The sequence below is a fragment of the Lepidochelys kempii genome, chromosome 8, assembly GCF_965140265.1.
Source record: "Lepidochelys kempii isolate rLepKem1 chromosome 8, rLepKem1.hap2, whole genome shotgun sequence".
In the NCBI taxonomy this organism is placed as follows: domain Eukaryota; kingdom Metazoa; phylum Chordata; order Testudines; family Cheloniidae; genus Lepidochelys; species Lepidochelys kempii.
In genome coordinates this window covers 92,872,736-92,897,583 of record NC_133263.1, presented here as the reverse complement: position 1 = coordinate 92,897,583, position 24,848 = coordinate 92,872,736, and the positions used below count along the sequence as shown (strand labels likewise).

The 24,848-nt window shown below is 42.1% G+C and overlaps 1 protein-coding gene across 4 annotated transcripts in view; it reads left to right on the top strand.

Annotated features, from left to right (window-relative positions):
- The window catches only part of FGGY (FGGY carbohydrate kinase domain containing), a 191,948-nt gene that overhangs the window by 54,133 nt on the left and 112,967 nt on the right, over positions 1-24,848 (top strand). For all 4 annotated transcript variants that reach the window (XM_073357533.1, XM_073357531.1, XM_073357532.1 and 1 more), the window contains exon 6: positions 24,322-24,437. In XM_073357533.1, coding sequence (XP_073213634.1) covers positions 24,322-24,437 — 116 coding nt within the window. The remainder of the gene's footprint in view (positions 1-24,321; positions 24,438-24,848) is intronic.

The window sequence follows — 24,848 nt, the reverse complement described above, 5'->3', positions numbered from 1 at the left end:
AATCCCAGCCTATGTGGCTTGTCCTACTTCATGAAGCAAAGCTGTGTCAGAGCCTGGATTCTGGCCTAGTCCTCCTGACTCCCAAACGGATGCTTTCACTACAAATTTTCCATCCTTTTTTTTTTTTATTGTAACATGGCGTGGTTGTAATAATAGTCTTGTCCTATGTGTGACAAAGTTCCTGCTCTACCTTGGTGGGTCTTGTGCTTATTGGCGGATTTGCTCACCTTGGAGCTTCATGGCAGCCCTCAGCTTGGCCGTTTTTCTGAATTCACAGTCGACTCCTCCTGTATCTGACCAGGAGTTGGGAGGATTTGGGGGGAACCCGGGCCCGCCCTCTACTCCGGGTTCCAGCCCAGGGCTCTGTGGAATGCAGCTGTCTAGAGTGCCTCCTGGAACAGCTGTGTGACAGCTACAACTCCCTGGGCTACTTCCCCATGGCCTCCTCCCAACACCTTCTTTAGCCTCACATAGGACCTTCCTCCTGGTGTCTGATAATGCTTGTACACCTCAGTCCTCATAGAATCATAGAATATCAGGGTTGGAAGGGACCCCAGAAGGTCATCTAGTCCAACCCCCTGCTCAAAGCAGGACCAATTCCCAGTTAAATCATCCCAGCCAGGGCTTTGTCAAGCCTGACCTTAAAAACCTCTAAGGAAGGAGATTCTACCACCTCCCTAGGTAACGCATTCCAGTGTTTCACCACCCTCTTAGTGAAAAAGTTTTTCCTAATATCCAATCTAAACCTCCCCCACTGCAACTTGAACAGTCCTCCAACAGTCTGCGTTCTCACTCTCAGCTCCTAGCGCCTCTTGCTCCCAGCTCCTCACACGCACACCACAAACTGAAGTGAGCTCCTTCTTAAAACCCAGGTGCCCTGATTAGCCTGCCTTACTTGATTCTAGCAGCTTCTCGATTGGCTGCAGGTGTTCTAATCAGCCTGTCTTAATTGTCTCGAGAAGGTTTCTGATTGTTCTGGAACCTTCCCTGTTATCTTACCCAGGGAAAAGGGACCTACTTAGCCTGGGGCTAATATATCTGCCTTCTATTACTCTCCTATAGCCATCTGGCCCGACCCTGTCACATAGGATGCAGGAGAAAAAATGCTTTGTGTTATTTTCAGTGGCTAGCTGTCCAAATCTGTTAATTTTAGTAACTTTCACTGGAAATTCTGATCATACCTTTGACTACATTGAGAACGTAGGGGTTAACTTATGCTATTCCTTTAAAGTCGCATTACTTTTTTGCTTATTTATTTTTGCATTCACGTTGTCCATACAGGAGCCTCTTAACGAGTAAGTATCTTAACAGCTCAAACTTCAAAGGCAGATTCCTCCTTGCCCACAATCGTGATAGCAGTTTTGCCAGTGCTGTGACCTTTAAAATAACATATTTTTATGGTTGACCTGTCACCTGCCTGTAAAAGTCATCATAGATCAAGGGCACAATGCTTTCAAGAATGCATCTAACGAACATAGACATTTCAACTTATATGTTCTGTCATTTTTTGATTGTGATAGACCATCTGCCACCTGAAGTCTAAGTAAAATATGGTTATTGATTTGATGTAAGTGCCTGACTGTAGCCTCTACTTACATTATGATTCTGTACGCTTTTACTGTATGTTGCAAATTGATGCTCCTAGATAGTGAGACCAGCATTATATAAGTATATAATGTGTTCTGTGAAGTCATTGAGGATTGGCTTTTTTCCTCCTTTATTCCTATGCCATCCCATTAAGCTGCTCGTTAGATGAAAGGCTGTAATTCATTTTCTAGCAGGTGAAGTTTATTTGCGCTTGTGGAATCAAAGAAGTTCCGAGAGTGTTTATTTTTATTATCTGCTGCATGCAATTACGTTTTAACCGTAAGGTCCATCTGCTTCTCTTAAGTCAGCCCCGAAGGAATGGTGAAGGCAGGAGGACAAGGCAGGAAAGAATAAAAGTTGTGTTCATTAGTGTCACATGCACTGTCTACCCAAGGAACTACATTCTGCTGGGTGCGAGATGTTCAAAGGCTCAGCTTATCACCGTGGGTTTTAGTTTCCTGTTAAAGATAAGGGGTGAGTTTCCGTGCTGTGTCTCTGAGGCTTTAAAGCCACCCTTTGCCCCTGAAGGGGAGGGCACGAGACCCCAGACTGCCTACAGGCTGCAGAGTTGCTTGGAATCTCTGTGGTGCTGCATGCTGTGGCTCTGCCCCTGACATACCCCTCTTATCTCTGCCATGCCCGCTATGTCCCTGTCTGTGATGGTGTCCGGGGGAGGCAGCCTTACAGCCGTGTACGCGTTGCCTGTGTGTGAGGAGCCCTCCCCAAGATGGGGCTTTTGGGGCGCTTCTGCATGGTGTAAAGGTGTCAGAGAGGAGGGCCTGCAGCAGAGCTAGTCTCTGGGCAACCTAGCAAGCACAGCTGGCCTGTGGAAGGCTGCCTGATTGGTGGAAGGAGTCAGCTGATCCGCTCTTAAGGCCAGCAGCAGTTCAGTGGCTGTGATAACTCCTATGCCTGCTTGTTCCCAGCCTGTCTTGGCCCCAGCCTGTTCTGACCCTTGGCTCCAATTCCTGATCTCTAACTTCAGCTCTGACCCTGGGCTCTGGCATCTGGTCTGTGACTCCAGCTCTGACTTCAGCTTTGACCATAGCCCAGTCACTGTACAAAGTCACACATACTTATCATCAGGAAATAGGTTTTATAGAAGGAATGGGTGAACATATTCAGATGAAGCAAGAACTAACTCCAGCCTTCTCTCAAAACTTTAACCAGAGCTGATCTGAACTTCTTTAGAGGTTTGAAAAAATTGAGAACTTTTTTTTCTCATCATATTTTCACTTTCACAGTGTACTTTCTGCTTTTACAGGTTGAGGCTGGGTCTGTAAGAAGTACTACTGTAATGCCACATGAAAAGTGATGAGAAGGGTGAGGAAGTAGCAGAAATCTCATGAGAGGGAGCCTGTTCTCATGTGACTTCCATCCCACTCTTGCAGGAACAAGTAATTGGTTGAGATTCCAAACTTTGTGTTCCTTTATATAAACCTGAACTTGAACTCTGGCTTTTTGAAGTTGATTTGTCTCTGGTTGCTAGTATTTAATTAATTTAGTGAGTGATTCTTGGGAAAGCAACACTGTGATATGATCTTACTTTAACGAAAAACTTGGTGTGAGCATTTCCTGTCTTTGTAAGGTGGCAGGAGTCCCCCTGGAGAGATTGGGCATATTGTGGTCTTTGCACTGTCCTCAACACAAGGATTGTACCAGGGTAGGGATTCTGTCAGCACTGGCCTCATTCTGCCAGTACTAGCCTCTCCACAGTGGGCAAGGAAGGGTGTGATGGGGGCATGGGCATGCTAGTGACCACCCTTCCACCTGACATCCCTGTAAGCACACACACAGGACAGAGCAGCACTGGCAGGGTGCAGAATGGAGTAGCTGCTATGCCCTCTTTAAAATATGATGCCTTTCTGGGGTCTTACTGGGGTGTGTTTATACACCATATCCTCAGCACAGGACTGGGCCTTAAAGGCACAGTGGTGTTCTTTATCATTCTCCACTTTACATACTGAACTGATAACAGCAGATTTGGGTACAACTGTAAACCTCTCTAGATAAGAATCCACTTAGTTCAGGCCACTGTTCTTGCGGTGCTTTCCACACTAAGTTCGACAGGGAACTCTTTCTTTTGAATGCTGGGACAGTTGATCTATCCAGGCCTAGAAATTCACAGAGAGTCTTGAAGTGCAGTGTTATTTCTGAGCCATCTGTAATAGCATAGGCCCCAATACTGCCAACCTTTAATCAATGCAAGAGTCTCACTGACAACAGTAAGTAAGGGTTTGCAAAGCTGATCTCTTCATACCTCTTTAAAATGTTTTCTTTATTCAAGGTTTTTCCCCGTAAATGTGGATCAAAGTAAAGCTCTTCATATGAAAAAGCAAACTTTGAAGAACATTATCAAGTGATGTTAATTTCCTGTTGTTCTCCTACCTGAAGTAGTTTGCTTATTTGGTTTAACTCATACTGAATTGTTGAGGGGTGAGGCGAGAGAGAGAGGGAGAAGTGAAAGCATAGGTAGACACAACACAAATTAACCTATGAATATAATATTCACAAAATTGATAGAAACTACTGTAAGCAGGTCTGTAAGGCATCATCTTCAGCTCTTTATCTTGTCAGTAGTGTAATTTCGCATTATTAAATACATCTGAAATCCTTCTTGGAGGAATATTGCTCAAGGAAACCTCAGTGGGCCAACCTTTTGAAAATGCAAACTAATTCAGAAAGTATTTAATATGTCGAAGCCTTAAGCCATCCATCTCTCAGTTCCTCAGTGCCATACCTAAAAATTTTACACAGTTGAATAATTTAGGGGTTTTTTTTAAATATCTCTGTAAGAAATGCTAGTCTGATGTTTTATTTTCTTAAAGTCTGAACTCCACATAACTTTTTTTTTCAGAACTGTTTATCCTCACTCCAGACATGAACCTTGGAAAGGTAGCAGAAAAAACAAACAGCTGCTGTGTTTTTGGGCAGTCTGCATTCCTTTAAACTTTCTGAGATCAGACTTATGCCTGATTTTCAAGTTATTTGTCCTAGGGCTTAACCACTTTGACTCCTGCTTAAAAATGAGGTAGTTTGCCATTCCAGTGCTGGTGGCAGCTGTCATGCAGAACTTTAATGATTCAAGAACTATGAATATATGATGTGCTCTTGGGAGATTTTATTATTTTTAACTCCACCCACCTCCCCCAGTCTTATTATTTCCATTTTGGTGCCTTTTCCCCAGTCTTTTTACAAGTTCAACATTTTGATGTCAGATAATGTGACCCCATTCCTTGATTAAGTTCTTCCTTTTTAGTTTTTAGGGTAAATTAGGTGCTCATGAAATAAGGTAGTTGTGGACCAGGTTAGAGCCATTCACAGGGCCAGATTGCACTCCTAAATCCACATGCCGAGGATCTCGACCATACTTGGGTCTCTCGTATGGAAAAGTGGGAGGGTCAGGCAACTCTGTGGCATCGCACCCTGGCCCCTTCCTGAGACCATGCAAACTATGGTCAATGGAGCTGTGCTCCAAGAGGAGGCGGAAGCAAGAACTAGGCAGACTTATGTGGGAGGAACTCAGCAAAGGGATCTGTAAAGGGTTTAGTCCCCTTCTGTGGGTTTTCTCATGGGGGCAGGGGGATCCAGTCCAACGCGCGGGGTAACAACATCAGTTTGTTATTCTGCCCCATCTACCTCAAACCTGGCCAGCAGCACCTTGACTTTCATTCTTGGGACTTTCCTGAGCAAAGAACACAGTTATACCAAATTACTTGGTATGTTTGTGATGTGGGTAACAGTCTTATGGGCAACAAACTGAGATAAAAGTGTGCTCACTAGCATCCAGAATTGATGTAAAAACAAGGCAGTCAACCTAGTTTAGACTTGCTGTTCAGTTTGAGTATGTTCATGCCTCTCTTTCAAACCTTATCCAACAAAGCATTGAAGCACATGCTTAAAGTTAAAGCATGTGCACAAGTGCATTGCTGGTTTGCAGCCTTTATTTTGTATCTAAGTTCATTGGTGAAAACAGCCTTTTGGTTGTTTGAATGTGTGGGGATCTGTTGCTCATTTTATGTTTACCTGCATGGAAACAAAAGTATTCACTGTGCTTTGCTATGTACATTATTCGTTTTTTCTTCTTTAAGTTTGTCATCCAGTCACAGCAGAAATGGTACCAGGTGACTTAGGTAGCCACTTACACGATACAAATAATAAATAGTGAGTAGTTAAAGTGGAAAAGTTTGCAAACAACCTGTAGGCTGCAAATTGTTCAACCAAATTTAGGGTGACCAGATGTCCCATTTTTAAAGGGACAGTTCCATATTTAATCCCTCCTGCAGGTGTCCTGACTTTTTCTTAAAAACAGGCAAATTGTCCCATATTTTGTGTCTTTCCCACATCAGTACTGGCAGGTCCTGCTGAGCCACCAGCGGAGAGTGGGGTGGAGGCCTGGTGGCCAACAATGGGGGTGGGTGTGCAAGGCTGGTGATAGGGCGAACATGCAGTGCACGGGGCCGGTCACTCCCCAGGCTGGTCCGTCAGTGCAGACCCTGCTGTGTGCCGGCTCTCGGCCAGCAGGGTCCCATCCCCTACCCTGTTTCCTGCCGGCGCCGGCTGTGAGCTGCAGTAGCTGGTGAGTGTGGGCAGGCACCAGGCGGCGGACGATTATGTGTCACCTCTGCTGCCCACCCATCGGCCTTTTATGTGCTCCCCCTCTCGCTGGTCTTTCACTGCTTTGCCCCTTCACCCTCCCCAGTCCCGCTGCTCCTGCATATCCCCCCGGCAGGGCAAATCCCACTCCTGGCACTGTGCGGAGAACAAGCCCCTGAGCAGAGCACTCAGATCACCAACAGCCTGGCCGGCAGGCTCCTTCCTTATTTCCCCCACTGCCTCTGGCTGGGCTGGCGCCCCTGGAAGCCCGGGGCGCTGTTCAGGAGGAGCCGAGCCCTGCGTGTGCCAAAGCCCCACACAGGGCTGGCACAGGGAAGGCTCTCCGCCCTTCAGGTAAGCTCTAGAGGTGTGGGGGAAGCGATTTCCAGCCTGTTCCCGCTCCTGCCCCCAGGTATCCTCTCCTGCTGAGCCGCCTCGCTGTTAAAATTAAAGCATGCGCATAAGTGCTTTGCTGGTTTACAGCCTTTATTTTGTCTCTGAGTTTGTATCTCTGGATGGGTTCGCTGAAACCCCTGCAGTCAGGTTCCCTGGGCCCTGGTGCACAATGCATCCTTAGGGCTTAACCCCTTCCTGCCCGCACTCTATCTGGAAGCAGCTGGGTTATGTCGGTGGCCAGCAGCAGCCTGGAGGTGTTAGCTGGCTTTTGATACTGTGCGGGCAGGAAGGGAGAAGCTGCTTCCAGCCACATACGGGGTGGGGGGCGGGAGGGGGAGAAGAGATGAGCTCTGCAAAGACACAGCCAGGCCTTTCTTCCTTGCCCCTCTCGTCCCCTGTGGCTGGAAGCAGCTCCCATCCCTTCCCTCCCTCAAGGCTGCTGCTGGCCACATTCTGTTGTGAACCCTTGCAGAAATCTGGGGCGGGGCGGGGGGGCATGTGACCCTGTGTTGCCCCCCACACATACTTCTTGCCTCGGGAAGATGCGGGGGCCAGCTAGGCATGGAGGGTGGAGAGTACCAGGCAGGGAGGGTTGGGTCAGGTCGGTTGGTCAAACCCTGTCCCTACGATGTGAGAGAGGTGTACGGGAGTCTGTGTGTCTCACCCCTGCCTGTGTGTGCATGGGCGGGGTAGGGGTGGGTGTGTCACCCCTGCCCGTGTGAACCCTAAAGCCTTAAAGATAAGAAGGTAAATAAAAATAATCCAACTACACAGTATTTCTTTTTAACAGGGACTCAGTCAGCTTGATGTTAATTTGAATGTTTGTACTGCATAGTTCTGATTTTTGGCTTTAGGTTTGGCTTTTCATTTATTTATTTATTTTTAGTTATTGTAACCCAGAGTTGCCTACTTCTGATCACTGTAGTGTTATGAACCTTCTGCCTGCCCCTCCTCCTTGCCCTCCCACTACCCACAGTAAGTCAGGAAATGAAAACTCATTCAATAAAAGTAGGATTGTAGGATTTCTGTCTCCATTTTGCTGCAGTGGGCATGGGCCATTAATCTCCAGAGCCATATTAGAACATCGTTTTGCTAACTTTCTTTATATGCTAGTCTCCCTTTTCACATTAGACTCAAGAAAATGGCTTAAGTATGTAAAACATTGAAGTATCGGCTTCGACTTCGATTATTGGGGTGAGCAAGACCTAGGTTAGCAAGACTAGGCCCAACCCTGCAATTGCTTACTCGCACTATTCCTTACATAAATGAGTCTATTGACGTCAAGGGACTACTACTCAGTTGAAGTTACTCATGTGCGTACGTGTTTGTAAGACGGAGCCCTTACATAGTACCTTGCACGATTAAAGGCAAACTTGAACCAAGTTCTGAATTTCTCTGATTTTAAAAATACACAGTATTTGTGGTATTTTTAAATGCCCTCACTTCACTGGAAATGCATATGTGGAAATTCTCATGTTGTACATTTTTTATTTAAAGGCTCTTCTTTTCCTTTGCTAAATAGGAGAAAAGGGTATTTAAAATCAGTGTTAGTGCCACATTCCTTTGCTCTTTCACGACTTGATTTTAATTAAGGTTTCAAGAAGTGGAAAGAAAAAGCCTTAAGTGATGTTATTAGAGCTGCATTAAAGAGTTCACCAGAGGTTAGAATAATGGTGAACTCCACCCTTCCGGTTCAACCATGCCTCTGACAGCATTTAGTGTGAGACAAGTCCAGGCATTACTTAACTCACCTGGGAGGCTTAGGCCAGAGAGCACAGTGTATGCTCACTCCCCATGGTCCCTAAATTGTTTTCAACATTAGAATTAAAAACCCTGGTAATTATGTTGCTCATTAACCAAGCTCCAAACACACAAGTAATTCCACAATGTGTCTTCCACATGTCCACTCTTCAGAGAACCCATGGGTAGATGCATGGGATTATTAAAGCAGAGCAGCCAGTGGCCCACCAATCCAGTATCTTTTCCCTGACAGCAGCAGTACTGGTTGCTCCAGAGGAAGGCATAAAAACCCTATTATGTACAATGGTGAATTAACCTTCTCATAGCAGATGTTTCTTTCTAACCCCAGTCAGCTAAGGGTTGGTTTGTAGCTGTTTGAATTCTATAGCCTCTTTAGGCCATGTCTACACTAGCGAGCTTACAGAGGCACAGCTGTACCGATGCAGCTATGTGGCTGTGAGATCGCTCGGGTAGCCTCTCTGTGACGAAGGGAGAGAGCTCTCCCGTCAATATAATTAAACCATCGCCAACAAACGGCAATAGCTATGTTGACGGGAGAGCGTCTGCTGCCGACATAGCACTGTCCACTCCGGCGCTTCTGTCGGTGTAACTTATGTCGCTCAGAGCGGTGGGGCTTTTTCACACTCCTGAGCGACATAAGTTATTCTGACAAAAGTGGTAATGTAGACATAGCCTCATTAGAGTGGGGATGTTCACATGTTCTAATCCTTCTTTGGTTTCTGCTAAGGTCATCGCCTCAATGATACTTTGTGGCAGAGAGGTCCACAAATTGATTATTTCCTTTTCTCAATTCTAAATGTATTGCCTTTGAGCTCCATTGAATGTACCCCTGTTCCTGTATTATGAGAGAAGGTAAACTTGAGCACCTGATTTTGCCTTCTTGATACCTTTCATTGTTTTGTACAGCTCTTATTATCTCTCCTGTGATGGAATCATATGGAAGTCTCTCTGTGTCTCTAATGGCTTTTGTCACTCATTTCTGTACCCCTTCTTTTGCTGCTGTGTTTTGTTTCATTTATATTTTGATTGAGTGGTGAGAAATGAATCCAGCAACCCAAGTAGGGGCATACTATTGTTTTACATAATGACTTTATAAATAGTATAGTAGGACCTTACTAATCCACACACTTTATAATTCACCCAAAAGGTGTGGTCTCTCCTCTCTTCTTAGCATAAATGTAATACCAAGGGGCTATAAACTAGACTATACTAGTATTACAAAATACACTATACAGCATTGACCTATCTGTTATGGATTATTTATACATTAAACTAACCTACACATGTTGAACACAATACATTATGTGATTTCTATGAGACTGGGGCCTTGATATTTCTTTTAATTTATTGTTTGTTCATGTACTCATATTTCATAAAGTGTAAAATTCAGTCCAGAACCAGGTGCATCAAGCTCATTTTAATTCCTCAAAAGAGGGCTTAAGAGGGACTTAAAGGGTACATAGGCTTGTGCTGGCCCTCTGAACAGAGGCAGATTTTACCCCAAATTCAGTACTTCTCAATGGCCCACAGGATCATTGCTAATGGGAGGTAATGGAGATAGTGAGCCATGCTTAGTGTACAAAAGGAGATTTTCACACAAGCCTTCAGCACATTAATGCAAGTGGTCCTTGGAAGAATTTTTTTCTGATGTAAGCAAGTTTTTTCAAGTCTGTAGTTCCGGAAACTGGTTTATACAGCCTCAGATGTTTACATCAGAATTTTAAAACAGGCAACAGATTCCCAGGGCTGAAATCTGACAAAGGCCTGCATTTTCAGATTCTTAGACTAGGCATTCTTTGAGATAACAAAAGGGAGGAGAAGCTAAAGCAATTCAATGCAACTTCTTGAAAATGAAAAAAGTTATGCACAGATTTTTTTTCTTGGAACTTTTAAACTGTTTTTTCCCTCCCGTCTTACATTCAAATTCCAAAGTGCTGTTTAAAATTGCTAAGGATGAGTATAACATTTGATGTTCTTATCAAGTGCATCTTGAGGGTTTTAGGAGCACTTATGATTTTTAAGAACATTCATCAACTGAATTAGTTGTTTCCAAAAGGAAGAGACAAAATACCTCCCTCACTTCATGTTCCAGGAACCTTTGATACACACCTTTGACAGCTCTTGTTGGCCAAACCGTGTCATCCTAACTCAAATAAAACTCCACTGACTTCACAAGAGACATATGTTTTGCCTGAGTAAGGACTGAGCCTTCTTTTCTGATGTTTTAGCATGCATAAAGAATGCAGGATTGGGCCAATCTGCAACAATATATATAGAGCTATTAAAACTTTCTGTTCTCTTGTTTTCTCTAAAATGTATGCACTGCTGATGGCAATTTCTCTGCTTCTGTTCGGGATAAATTCAGGCTTTGTTTGGCTACCACTACATGATAGCTAGGCTCTGATTCAGCAAGGCAACTGAGCATATGTCTAAGGCTAAGCACGTGAGTAGTCCCATTGACTTGAATGGGATTTCTCCATGTGCTTAAAGTTAGGTATGTACTCAACTACCTTGCTGAGTCAGGGCCTGAATAAATTCACTGTTCTGGAACATATGCACTGTTCTTCTTTGAATATTGTGACCTTAGATTCCCTCAGTCTTGGTAGCACTTGTTATGTACTTATGTGGAGAATGGATTCAGAGAACTCTAATTAATAGATAAGTAATTTTTCTTTCTTCTAGAATGGTGGTAATGGAGTTGGGGTTGCGATGTCTTTACCTAATGCTACAGTCAACATTTAACTTACGAGCTCTTAGTATGTATTACCTCAAGGCAATCAGATGAGGAAACCTACCGCCTATGTCTGTTTATTTCAATGTCTCGGCCAAGCTTGTGCGTGTTGCAACATCCTGAAGAATGTCAGTTTTCTTGTTTATTAAGTGCTGAGGGCTGCTCCCTTTTTTGGTTTTAATGTATATTGAGCAAAACTCTCTTTCAAAATAAGGTTATATATTTGTTTATCAAATTCAACAATGCAAATGAACCAATCGCTTTTTTTTTTTTATTAAGAGTGCTCTAAAAGGATCAACATCTAAAATATTGGCCACCACATAGTAGCCTTCAGGTCATGGCTCCGGGGAGTAAGAAAATACCTGCAGTTCTGTATGGCTGTAACGCTGGCAGATGAGGCAGCACAGACTTGTTCTCCAGTGGTGCGTTGGCCATGGAAGAACCATGTCAAGCCCAATCAGATAAAGGTTTAATTGTTTTTCTCTTCAAGCGAGAACCACATGGTGAGAAGTAGCATGGCTCACGTGGAGGGGAATCTTGCTCCTCGGCATGCAGTGTGTCTGTCAGAGCAAGCACTGACACTGGTGGGGAGACACCACCGGCACCAAGAGCACACCCACAGTGGTCCATTAGAAAGTCACCCCTGCCACGACTGTGAGGGGGGGTCTAAAAATGACTCCAAGGCTCTGTTAAGAAATTGTGCCTGTGCAAAGGTGATGGTACTTACTCCGGTCCCCTTCTATGTGGAGGGTGAAAGGTTTTAAGGAGCTACTGGCCGCGGCCACTCTACTGGCTGTGCTCAAGTCATTGTGGTTCCCTCTCACCTTCCCCCACCTCCCAGTAGGCTGTGTCAGATCTTCTTGGAACAGTGAAAGCTTCATTACAGCATATCTAACTGTTGGAAGGATACATCTGACCATGCGTGGACCAGCAGTCAAACATCCACAGGTCATTCTATGCTGTACTTGGGTCGATGTTTGAAGTGACATGCTGGCATCAATGTATTGGATAAACTGCATGCTGTCATATGACAGTAGCTGATTGACCAACATAAATTCATGAGGAGAGGAGGATTTTGCTCAAAACTTGCCTTAGTTTCTCTCAACAGGCTTTCAATCCTCTGTGACTCTTTTAACAAACATGGACTAAGTGTGTAATGAAATGTAAACCCAGGTAATTTTGCTCAGGTCTGTGGTCTTCTAACCAAAGATTTGCCCGGCTTCTTATAGTGACCCCTCTCAGCATTTGCTATGAGGAGGGAACATTGCTGCTGTTGCTCTGGTGTACAGCTTTACACAATAGACTGTCTTCACTGAGTTATAAATGACAAAATCAAGTTAAGCAATGACCCCAAATGAAGAGCCAAATGCATCCTTGGGGGACCTCCGTTTAAATGAATGTAGTTACAGGAGCGATGGATTTGGCCCAGTAATTAAGCTTTATTGAAGTTTTATAGTAGACTGAGGCTACATTTCAGCTTTAATTGTTTAATAGTTTTAGCTGGCTAAAGATGATGACAAGTGGAATATATTTTTTAAATGAACCTTTTCATTAAAATGCATATTGGGCTTTTTAGCCCAGTCTGGTACAGATGAAATATTGAGCTTGAAAGAGTGCATTTTTCTGAATTAATTGAGCTGAAGTGCTGCTGAAGCTGCAGTCTGAAAGATAGTGTCCAGTGTACAGGATACTGGAATGGAAATCTTGCTACCTGGACTTTGTTCCCAGCTGTTTCATTGGTTTGCTGGGTAATGTTAGGCAAGATCCTTAACCTCTCTATGCTTCCGGTTCCCCTTTTGTAAAATGATAGTACTTAACTACCCTAGGAAGGCATTTTTAAAATCTACAGTGGAAAAGTGCTGTAATTTTATGTATAAATGCTTAGTATTATATTTGACCTTTCAAAGGTTTCACTAACTTTTTTAAAACTTTCAAAGTTGAAACCTGATCTGCCTACATAGACATTTTTAATATGTTCAGCATCATGGTGCTATCATTGGATTTATAAACTCATGAGAATGATCTTGTGGTTAAGGCAGTGGACTGGGACTCAGGAGCTCCAGGTTCGGTTCAGGACCCTGCTGATGGCCTCCTCTTTGATTTCGGGCAAGTTTCTTAAGTTCTCTGTGTCTCGGTTTCCCCATCTTTTCAATGACAATAGTATTTCCTGTCTTCCATGCTTTGTCTGCTTTTTCTGTCTCGTCTGTAAATTCTTCATTGCAGGGACTACTTTTATTATGTGTTTGGACAGTGCCTAGAACAATGGGGCTGCAATCTTGTCTGGTTGTCTATAATAAAGTACTGCAATATCGATAGTAAGTAACAAGCAGTCAGACTAATGTCTGCTTCCCGTTTCTTCATGACATGCTGTGGAGGTGTATAAAGATTATTATTAAATATTATTATTTTATTTTGTATTTTCTGTTCTGACTAAATGTGTTTAGCCAAATGCATCATGGGTATAATGGCACTGAAATCAGTGAAGATCCACAAGGGGTTAATTTGACTTGTTATCTGGCACTTGAGATGGGTGTTTCCCTTCAGGACTGTTGACATAATTTTTTCTAGGAAAACTCTGAAGAATTGTCTGTTTTGTTTTTGGTTTTTTGAAAGCTTATCCCTATAGAGAAACACATTTTATTAGACATCGCTATAACTGACAAAGGAAACAGCTTCTTGGCTCAATGAAAGTGTGGCTTATTTTCTTGTTGTATGAGTAGTTTGACATTTGCCCTGTTCAACTTTTTATTTTTTAAAAAGACAGATTTTGACAGCTTTTAACCAGCAACAGTGCCATTCCTCCTTATATATCATCTATCAAAGATGCACCCCTTCTCCCACAATACTGTAAGTTAGATGTGTACTGTGAGGTGTATAGAAGATTACAAATATCGAGACACCCCCCACCCCAATCCCAAGCCTGCAATTGGATTGATGTGGGTGGGACCATTACAGCCCTTGGAGTCTCATTGAAGTTCTCTTGCATGAAGTCTTATTGAAGTCAGGGTACATCCGTGCAAATCCAATAGCGGGCTCAGGGCCCTCCTTGCTTTAACATAAAATCTTATCTAATTTCTAAGGTAGAAACATAGGATTTGCCATACCCATGGTCCATCTAGTCTAGCATCCTGTCCCTGAAAGTGGCCAGCACCAGATGCTTCAGAGGGAGGTATAAGAACCCCCCACAGTATGCAAATGTGAGATAATCTGCCCCGCCATGCTGAAGTATCATCCTGATCTCTAATAGTTAGAGATCATCTTGTACCCTGAAGCACAAGGTATAATAAATATGCTATTGAGATATTTAGTAAATGGGTTTCTGGAAATTGTATGTTGCTTCTAAATTATATTTTTAATAGAGTTGTATGGCAGGTGTGATGGTAATTAAAGGTCACTTCCAACTTTGGGGTGATGGCTACTAGAAAGGTACCAAAGATCAAAGGATTGTGTTGCTTTCTAAACCTTATCTTGTTATGTAGTCTTTGAAAACAATCCTGTTGTTCTCTTTCCGTTTTTGAAGTGGTGTCCAGTGTTAAATATAACATGGATCTTTGCCAGGGAGTGGCTGCAATCAGAGAAGATTAATTATATGTGTGGGTGTAGAAAATTGCAGATGGAACTTATTCAGACAATAAAATCCTTTCCTTTTAAGTAAACAGCACATTTGCTTAGCAAATTGTCAGTTTAAAAAATAAATAAATAAAAGAGAAACAAACTCCCCAAGAGCTGCAGTATCAAAAGTAAATAGTGCCACCCAGTTTAGAGTTAGTTATTTTTTCCCTCTTCACAGAACTAACGTACTGTTTGAATCTTGTAACTAAAAGGTTCTATTTCTAGGTCATTAAAACAAGTTTCATTTTCTGATTCCTGTTACATGTCAGGGCTGTGTGGTGCAGAGAGTTGAAATGTGTACCTTCCTGAACAGCCACAGGGCTTGATTCAGTGTCCATTGAAGTCAACAGAAAAAGTCCACATTTATTCCAGTGGAAATTGGACTCGGCCCTTAATGAATATGGGCCCAGGCATTGACTTCTTTGATAACTGACATTTGGAAACACTAATGGAGTGCCTCTGTTAGTCAAAACCAGAGTTGTGGTGAAGTAAACCCCTCAAGAATTGTTCCGTAGTTGCTATGCCTCCAATAGGCTTTAACTCTTTATGAACTTGAATGCACTCTAATGGGGATGAGGGGGAAAAGCTGTTTTACATTTTTAAATAAAAGCCATGCCACCAATTCAATGGGGGATTTCAGACTTTTCCAGATGTGGGGCGAACACAGCTGGTGAAACAAAAGTTCACAATTCCCATCAAGATTTAGTTTTGTTGAGTGTGAAGTGATCTCTCAGGGCCTGCCAAGTCTACTGAATCAGCAAGATTAGAGAGAAGTAGAGAAAAAAGAAGCATGGTAGAAACTCAAACCAACATTTAAAATATAGATTTCAGAGTAGAAGCCATGTTAGTCTGTATCCGCAAAAAGAACAGGAGTACTTGTGGCACCTTAGAGACTAACAAATTTATTAGAGCATAAGCTTTCGTGAGCTACAGCTCACTTCATCGGATGCATAGAATGGAACATATAGTAAGATATATATATACATACACACATACAGATAAGTTGGAAGTTACCATACAAACTGTGAGAGTATGAAGTGAGCTGTAACTCACGAAAGCTTATGCTCAAATAAATTTGTTAATCTCTAAGGTGCCACAAGTCCTTCTTTTCTTTTTAATTAGCTAAGATGAGCTATTAGCAGCAGGAGAAAAAAACTTTTGTAGTGATGATCTAGCTGGCTCATTTAGACAGTTGACAAGAAGGTGTGAGGATACTTAACTTAAGGAAATAGATTCAGTATGTGTAATGACCCAGTCACTCTCAGTCTCTATTCAAACCCAAGTTAATGGTATCTAATTTGCATATTAATTCAAGCTCAATAGTTTCTCATTGGAGTCTGTTTTTGAAGCTTTTCTGTAGCAAAATTGCCACCCTTAAATCTTTTACTGAGTGGCCACAGGGGTTGAAGTGTTCTCCTACCGGTTTTTGAATGTTATGATTCCTGATGTCAGATTTGTGTCCCTTTATTCTTTTGCGTAGAGACTGTCCAGTTTGACCAATGTACATGGCAGAGGGGCATTGCTGGCACATGATGGCATATATCACATTGGTAGATGTGCAGGTGAACGAGCCTCTGATGGCGTGGCTAAAGTGAATAGGTCCTATGATGGTGTCACTTGAATAAATATTTGGACAGAGTTGGCATCGGGCTTTGTTGCATGGATAGGTTCCTGGGTTAGTGTTTTTGTTGTGTGGTGTGTGGTTGCTGGTGAGTATTTTGGGGCTGTCTGTAAACGAGGACTGGTCTATCTCCCAAGATCTGTGAGAGTGAGGGATCATTTTTCAGGATAGGTTGTAGATCCTTGATGATGCGCTGGAGAGGTTTTAGTTGGGGGCTGAAGGTGACGGCTAGTGGTGTTCTGTTATTTTCTTTGTTGGGCCTGTCCTGTAGTAGGTGACTTCTGGGTACTCTTCTGGCTCTGTCAATCTGTTTTTTCACTTCAGCAGGTGGGTATTGTAGTTTTAAGAATGCTTGATAGAGATCCTGTTGGTGTTTGTCTCTGTCTGAGGGGTTGGAGCAAATGCAGTTGTATCGTAGAGCTTGGCTGTAGACAATGGATCGTGTGGTGTGTCCTGGATGGAAGTTGGAGGCACAGAGGTAGGAATAGCTATAGCTATATTTAAAATATAGTTGCCTGAAGGGTTGCGAAATCTCTGTCAAATGCAGCACTTCATCATGTTTTTGATTTGCCAACATATCACAGAGAAAAACAGAACATGGAGAAAGAAAAAGACATATTTGTCTGAAAGGGTAAGAGATTGTTGCCTTGTATTGTCTGATTTTAAATTTAATTAATCTTCATTACATTTTATTTATCTGAACTATAGCTCACAAACTGTGCATATTAGTGAGCTAGCTGGACTGGCAGCTTTCGCCAGATTCTCACATCTTTAATCCAGAGCTGTTCATTTGAAATAGTTTGAGTCTTGTGGCCGAATCCTACTGCAGCTGATGTCTGTCACAAAACTCACATTGACCTCAATGTAAACAGAAATAGAGCTGTTAATCACCATATGCAAATGGAAGGAAATCCACAGTATACTTACATTTTTGCCATCCAGAGTTTCTAAGGATTCTTATAATAGGGGAGCAAACTTTGACGTTGCTTTGCTATTACACAGTTAACTTTTAAAAAAATCTAAACCTTAGGGTGATTTTTTTGTTCCTGCAAATATAAAGGTTACACAGGGCTGGCAAATAAAAACTGATGATGAGGAGAATTCATGAAACTAGTGGCTTGCCAATACTGATTACAATAATTTCTGTGTTGCCTTTCATTGGCTAGGTTTAAATCCTTAGAGCTACAAAGATTTGAACAGGGGCCCCAGAGTGCAATTGAAATGTGTCTGCTATTTGTCCCAAACAGTCTTCCCTACCTGTCTTTTTTGTTTGATATATTTAGTGTATATCAAAAGGGGAAAAAAAACACATTTCAGGTTAAAGTCACATTTGTGCTAAAACAATGAGTTCTGACAGGCAGGGGTTTCTTTTTTTATTTTTTTTTTTATTTATTTTTTTTTGGTCAAAGGTAATTTTAAAAAAACAAACCCCCTGATAACATATTTTAAATATTAGAATTTTTTTTTACAATTTAGTGGATGGAGCTGATGGTATTTACAGTTTGTATAAATGCAATTAAAGAGCTGTTGAATAGGTGAAATGAGTAAAATGCAGATAGCCTCATGTGAAATGTATTGGACCCAGGCTTGTGTGGTCCTGTGGTTTAAAACTAATCTGCCTGGGAGATCTAGAGTAACAACAGAGTGACAACAGGTGCAGCTCTTCTTACACTGCTGTGAACTTAACCCACCACTCCTTTCTTTGATTCTCTTCACCAAACATCCCGCATGGGCAGCATCTCATAAATTTTATAGCAGTATGATACTGTTTCAAGGCTAAATGATGAGGTGCCAGATTTTCTCTCCTTCTGACTGAGAAATGTCACCTCAGTATAAACTTACCGCCTTTACCCACTCCCCACAAAGAGGATAATATGTAGTGTAGGCAAAGACATTGTTGTGTCAAGTATAAACAAAGTCAGTATGCATAGCACTGATAATATGGTTCCATTTCAAAAAGGTCATGAATTAACATGTACAGCCATAGCCATAAAGGGAAGCATGTAATTGTGTGTTCTCTTATTGCCCTGTGATAACCTGTGCTGCTCTTCAGGCTTCCACCACACCAACGCTCACTACTTTTGGATACAAAGTATTGCTGGAGGGGATACGTGTGCTGTATCTCAATGTTCTGTCTGGGACATTTCTGTAAAAACCACGATCAGTTTTAAGACTGCATCAGAGCAGTAACGTTCTTGTTTCTGTAGAAAGCACTAAGACTATGGGTCGCATAATTTGGGGGGATACTCGTAACTTTTACAGGTGTTGGACCATGGAGAAGTTCAGCTGAGCAGAGCCTAAGCTCTGGATTTTAATTTGAATGAATCTATTTAATTTTCAAGTTTGCAAAATTTATGGGAAAACATTTTTTGATGTTGTCAGTCATGCTTCACTGTCACCGGTTTTCTCTTTGCTTTCAGAAACTCACACAGCTTTCTTTGTTCTTGATGATTTGTGGCTTTAAAAGACTCTGGCCTACAAACCACAGAAAGCTACTTTGTGCAACTGCACGCTACCTATTTGGTACCAAACTGCAGCCTGCCCTAACTAGTCTAGCAATTGAACTGTGGATGAAATCCTCAGCAGGTGTAAATGAGTGTAGCTACAGTTACTTCAGTGGAGGTATGCCCATTTATATCAGCTTAGGGTCTGGCTCTGTATGTCAGCATAGAACCCAGGCTTCAGTGAATCCAAAGGGCCATCCTTATATAAATTGTTAGAGTTGACAAAGAATTATCAGTATTTTTTAATTAAAATGTCCACTGTGACCTTGGGAGCATATTGAACATACATCAGCCTTGTCAGTTGTGATATACTTACTCTGAAATTGATGCCTACGTTTTTGGATACATTTTAAGTTTATTTCTGACCAGTTAGGACCATTGAATGAGATCCTTATCCAGTTAAAATCAGTGGCAAAACTTGCACTGACTTCATGGGGGCCAGGATTTAAAGCTGACAGATAATTTTCCGTGCATGCTAGTTTTCTCTCCAATCCAAAATGTTAACATTTCATCTAGAGCTGGGGATGAATGTGAAGTACAGTAGAGGCCTGATCCTGCAAGTCCTCAAGCTCAAGAACGCCACACATGGATGACCTGTGGGATCAAGCCCTCGATCATTGTCCATAGTGGGCCAGACTTGACCTGTTAGACACCACCTCCATGAGTGGTGGTAGCTATGTCAGCAGGAGAAGCTCTCCCGCTGACATAGCACTGTGCATACCACAACTTATGCCGGCTAAACTTATGTCACTCGGGAGGGGATTGGGGTGTGTTTTTTCACACCCCTGAGCGACATAAGTTTTGCTGACATAAGTGGTACTGTAGACATGGCCTTAGGAAGGGGGATGCTCAGGGAACTGGAGCAGCTGGACTCTGAAGTGGCTGCCAGAATCCCCTGGGAGAGGAGGCAGTGGAAACCTACTGGGGAAAGGGCCTCTGGGAGGCAGTGCTCTGTTAAAAGAGCACAAAAGAATCCTGCCATTGACCCTGAAATATGGGTAAATGAAAGGCAAAGGGGAAAAATCTCATGGACACTATAGCACAGGGTGGTCTGAGGAACTCTTCTGTGGCTTCTGCTTATGTTTGGAAAATAAAACTGCCTGAAAAGAGAGACTGCATGTGGCAGTGGGTGCTTCACCAGCTTGGGAAAAGCTAGCACCTTACAAACTCCCATTAAATACAGAGACTCAGTGGGAGCTGCATTGGGCTCCTAGAGAGTTCGCAGCCTTATTACTTAGCTCCTATATAGCCCTCTCACCCATATTATTATTTATGCATTTGTATTATTGTTCTGCCTATGAGCCCGTTATGGACCAGGACCACATTGTGCTAGGTGCTGTACAAACTTAGAACAAAATGACAGTCCCTGCCCGAAAGAGCTTACAATCTAAATACAATACTAAAAACAATAGATGGATACAGACAGACACAGATGAAGGAATACAAGTCAACAATGAAACAATATTGGTCAGCATGATAGGCAGTGGCCCCAATACATTAGCAGCAGCATATAGATCTCAAAGCATTTGTCAAGCTAGCACCTAAATAAAGAAGTGTCATAATAATTCATAGCACAGAGAACTAGTTAAATAAATAGTTATTTATGATTATAGTTTGCTATGATTTGGTAATTACCATATTTTGGAAAGCCCTGTAGTATCTATAATTATTTGTTTACTTTTTATGTAAAATCTTCCAGAATGATGAAAGTCTTTTGCTTATTTGTTTATAATTGAAAGGAGCAGGTTAATTTGGGGAAAATGTTTGGCTTTTTTCACTATGCTCCTCTGCTGAGAATTTTTTTATTTATACAATTTCTGTCAAGGATCCTAATTAAACTTTAATGTCCGTCTTTTAAGCACCTGGAAACTGGAGTTTCTTATACCAGCAGTGTCATAGCTGTAGTTACATGTCACATACTTCCTATTTTGGGGTATGTTTGTTTTCAGGTCAGAGAGAATGATAAATGATCAATCCATTCTTTAACTGTAGAACAGGGCAGATTCGAAACTCAGGTGTACAGGCAGAACCCTGTTTGAACTAGCTTGTGCTCCAGGTAGTTTGTGGGAAGCTTGAGAACTTTAATCCCAAAGTGATCTGTGTCTCTCCATGTTTATGAGCATGTAACTAGTCATTCCCATTTCAATTTCTCCAAATGACTAATACGCATCATGTCATTTGTTTGTTGCAAACTACTGTATAAAAATAGAATAGAAACCATATATGGGAAATGTCACTATAATTAGGATGATGTATCTTTTTTTTAAAGATCAGTTTTGTAAATAAGCATCAAGAGTCATCCACTTATAAAAACATATGGGAACGCTAAAGAAATGGAATAAAATGTAACATGGTCCTCTTCAAATGTACTTTGGCCCTCTGCATCAGAAACCGTACCAGGACTGAACACCATGTAGTTTTGCAGCAGAAGCGGAAAGGAACTTTTCAAGTTCTTTTTTGTCTTAATCATTTATATTATAGCAGCATCTGGAAAACTGGAATTTGATTTGTATTTGGGACTGAATACAAAGTAGCCTCAGTATTTGTTTCCATGAATGTTTTTGAGGAGAGAAGAACTCTCCGTTCCATTGCATTTGGGTCTAGTACAATGCAGGGTCCTATTAAATAGCCAGAGATTATGGTTAAGTCCAACTCTGAGGTTTGAAATGGCGACACTTATTTTAGGAACTAAGCATGGTAGGATCAGGTCAGATAGACTAAATCCCATATAGCTTACTATGGAGGGAGGGGGGTCTTTTTGTGGACAAAACTGTGAAGTAAGAGATTCTCTATACTCTGCATGGACAGTAAAGATCCCATGGCAGTTTTCATAAGAGTAAATGTTTGACTTGGTGCCCTAAGCTAAAATCCTCCCACCAACCACTCATGCACTGTTGTGCAAGGTATGATGTGTAAGCAATTGTTTGCTGTCCTCCAACCCAGACTCAAGTGCATTTTATTGGTGCTATTTGTATCTATTGAGGTTTGCAACAGTGGGATACTTCAGGATCATAGAATCATAGAATATCAGGGTTGGAAGGGACCTCAGGAGGTCATCTAGTCCAACCCCCTGCTCAAAGCAGGACCAATCCCCAATTAAATCATCCCAGCCAGGGCTTTGTCAAGCCTGACCTTAAAAACTTCTAAGGAAGGAGATTCTACCACCTCCCTAGGTAACGCATTCCAGTGTTTCACCACCCTCCTAGTGAAAAAGTTTTTTCTAATCTCCAACCTAAACCTCCCCCACTGCAACTTGAGACCATTACTCCTTGTCCTGTCCTCTTCTACCACTGAGAATAGTCTAGAACCATCCTCTCTGGAACCACCTCTCAGGTAGTTGAAAGCAGCTATCAAATCCCCCCTCATTCTTCTCTTCTGCAGACTAAACAATCCCAGTTCCCTCAGCCTCTCCTCATAAGTCATGTGTTCCAGACCTCTAATCATTTTTGTTGCCCTTCGCTGGACTCTCTCCAATTTATCCACTTATCTTCTTGTTTATCTTATTTATCTTCTTGTAGTGTGGGGCCCAAAACTGGACACAGTACTCCAGATGATGCCTCACCAATGTCAAATAGAGGGGGACGATCACATCCCTCGATCTGCTGGCTATGCCCCTACTTATACATCCCAAAATGCCATTGGCCTTCTTGGCAACAAGGGCACACTGCTGACTCATATCCAGCTTCTCGTCCACTGTCACCCCTAGGTCCTTTTCCGCAGAACTGCTGCCTAGCCATTCGGTCCCTAGTCTGTAGCTGTGCATTGGGTTCTTCTGTCCTACGTGCAGGACCCTGCACTTATCCTTATTGAACCTCATCAGATTTCTTTTGGCCCAATCCTCCAATTTGTCTAGATCCCTCTGTATCCTATCCCTGCCCTCCAGTGTATCTACCACTCCTCCTAGTTTAGTATCATCCACAAATTTGCTGAGAATGCAATCCACACCATCCTCCAGATCATTTATGAAGATATTGAACAAAACCGGCCCCAGGACCGACCCCTGGGGCACTCCACTTGACACCGGCTGCCAACTAGACATGGAGCCATTGATCACTACCCGTTGAGCCCGACAATCTAGCCAACTTTCTATCACCTTATAGTGCATTCATCCAGCCCATACTTCTTTAACTTGCTGACAAGAATACTTGAGATGAATGAATGTAAAATATATTGATGCTACTATATAGCTGTTTCTTGGTTTAGACTTAGATTTTAAGCTTTTAGGGCTAGGGACCTTCTGTTTGGGGTGTGTGTGTAATGAACTTTTAGTTTAATTCCCCTTGTTAGGCCTATAGGAAGTTTTTGGGAGGAAGGGGTCAGGGAGAGAAGACATATATAACATTTATAACATTTTTGTTATTCGCAAGGAGATATAGCACACAATGCCATAAAAAAAGTTGTATAGAATAGCAAAGAAGCACTTGTATTTTTAACATTTCTTTAAATCATAACATCTGAATAATAGTAATCTTTCAACAGAAGTAAATGTAAGCTAAAACACAAGTAATACATAATTCATAAAATAAGATCTAAAAGAAATGTAATACCCAAGTACGCATCTCTTGAAACCAATCACAGCAAGCATGTAACAGTTCACCGAGACACAGCCAGCTTGCATATAGACCACAATGGCTCCTCCAAGTCTACAGGTAGTTGACTTTTTCAGTAGCGATTAAAATTATTAACGCCTTTTGGTTAACTGACTTTACAGAGCACAATTAAAAATTATCTCCGAGGATGCCTTGATCTTCAGTAAGACAATGGTCTGTTTGTTGCATGGTATCTTGTCACTCTTAGTTATTTGTTTTTTCTTTGCTCTAAGGAAAGTTTGGGGAGGGGAAAAATCCATTTTATAGTAGATAGTTAATTCTGCCCTGTGCCTTTATTCTGTGTCCTTATGACACTATCAACACAGTGGGGCTCAAACAGTTTTGTCATCCATGTTAATTGAAACAGTAACTTCCCATTGCACTGGGTTGCATCACAGCTTATGTTATTTAAGTATGTCACTGAACTGTCATCAAGTTCTGATGAAATACAGAGCCAGTGGCACTGAAACTTGAATACACTCTACAGAAGCACTACCAGTTTGACTCTGTTTTACTTTTACACACCAGGCCACAAAACTTTATGGGCCAAATTCAGTCCTGGTACAAGTCCCATTCCGTTCACTGGGAACTTCTCTAAACTCCCTGCTATGCATATATGGTGTTCAGGCTGCACTGACCTTTTGGAATGTGCCTGGTGTGCATGGCCTGTTCACTTGGCTGGTGTATGCGGAGGAGAGGGGTAGTCGTGTGTAGAGTTCCTATTAGTGGGGAAACACCTTTAAAAATAGGTCCTTTTTAAGGTGTCTTAAATTAGGCCCCCAAAATCAATAGTCACTTTTGAAAGTTTTGGCCCAATGTTCCCTGTAGCTAATCCGCTACCGTGTCGTCCCCTGCAAACATCCTAAGTTTCATGAGCTAGTGTAATAAGTGTCCTGACTCTGGATTTATGTCTTTTCTCATTAGGTCTCTCTGTCCATTGGTGTGCAAGTGGACATATTCCCCAGACAAGGGCTGGGATGATAGCTTCTGGAAGGTGATTGGTTTAGAAGATTTGGTGGCAGATAAGTATGAAAAAATTGGTAAATGAAGTTATTTTAAAAATTAAATCCATATCCTGTATTATTGTTTATTTGTTTTGTCAGCAGAAAAGTATCAGGCCTTACTGAAATTAGAGATGAATGGGCAAAAAACTATAAGATTGGGTGCCCGCTGGTATATCTCCCAAATACACTCTCTACCTGTGGATGTCATGAAATGTAGTGGTGGATGTCTTGTGATACAGAATTATTAATGTTGCTGGAAGAATCACTTTGGGAAAGCTATTCTGAAAAGCATGACATCATCACATTGGCCAGTCAGCATTGTTTGATGGTTTGATATCATTTGCTGATGTACTTGATGTACTTGAGATGAGGAGAAGCATGAGCACAGGAATTGCTCACTCCTGAAAATTCCAGGACTAATACCAACTTTCCTTGTGGCTTTAACAA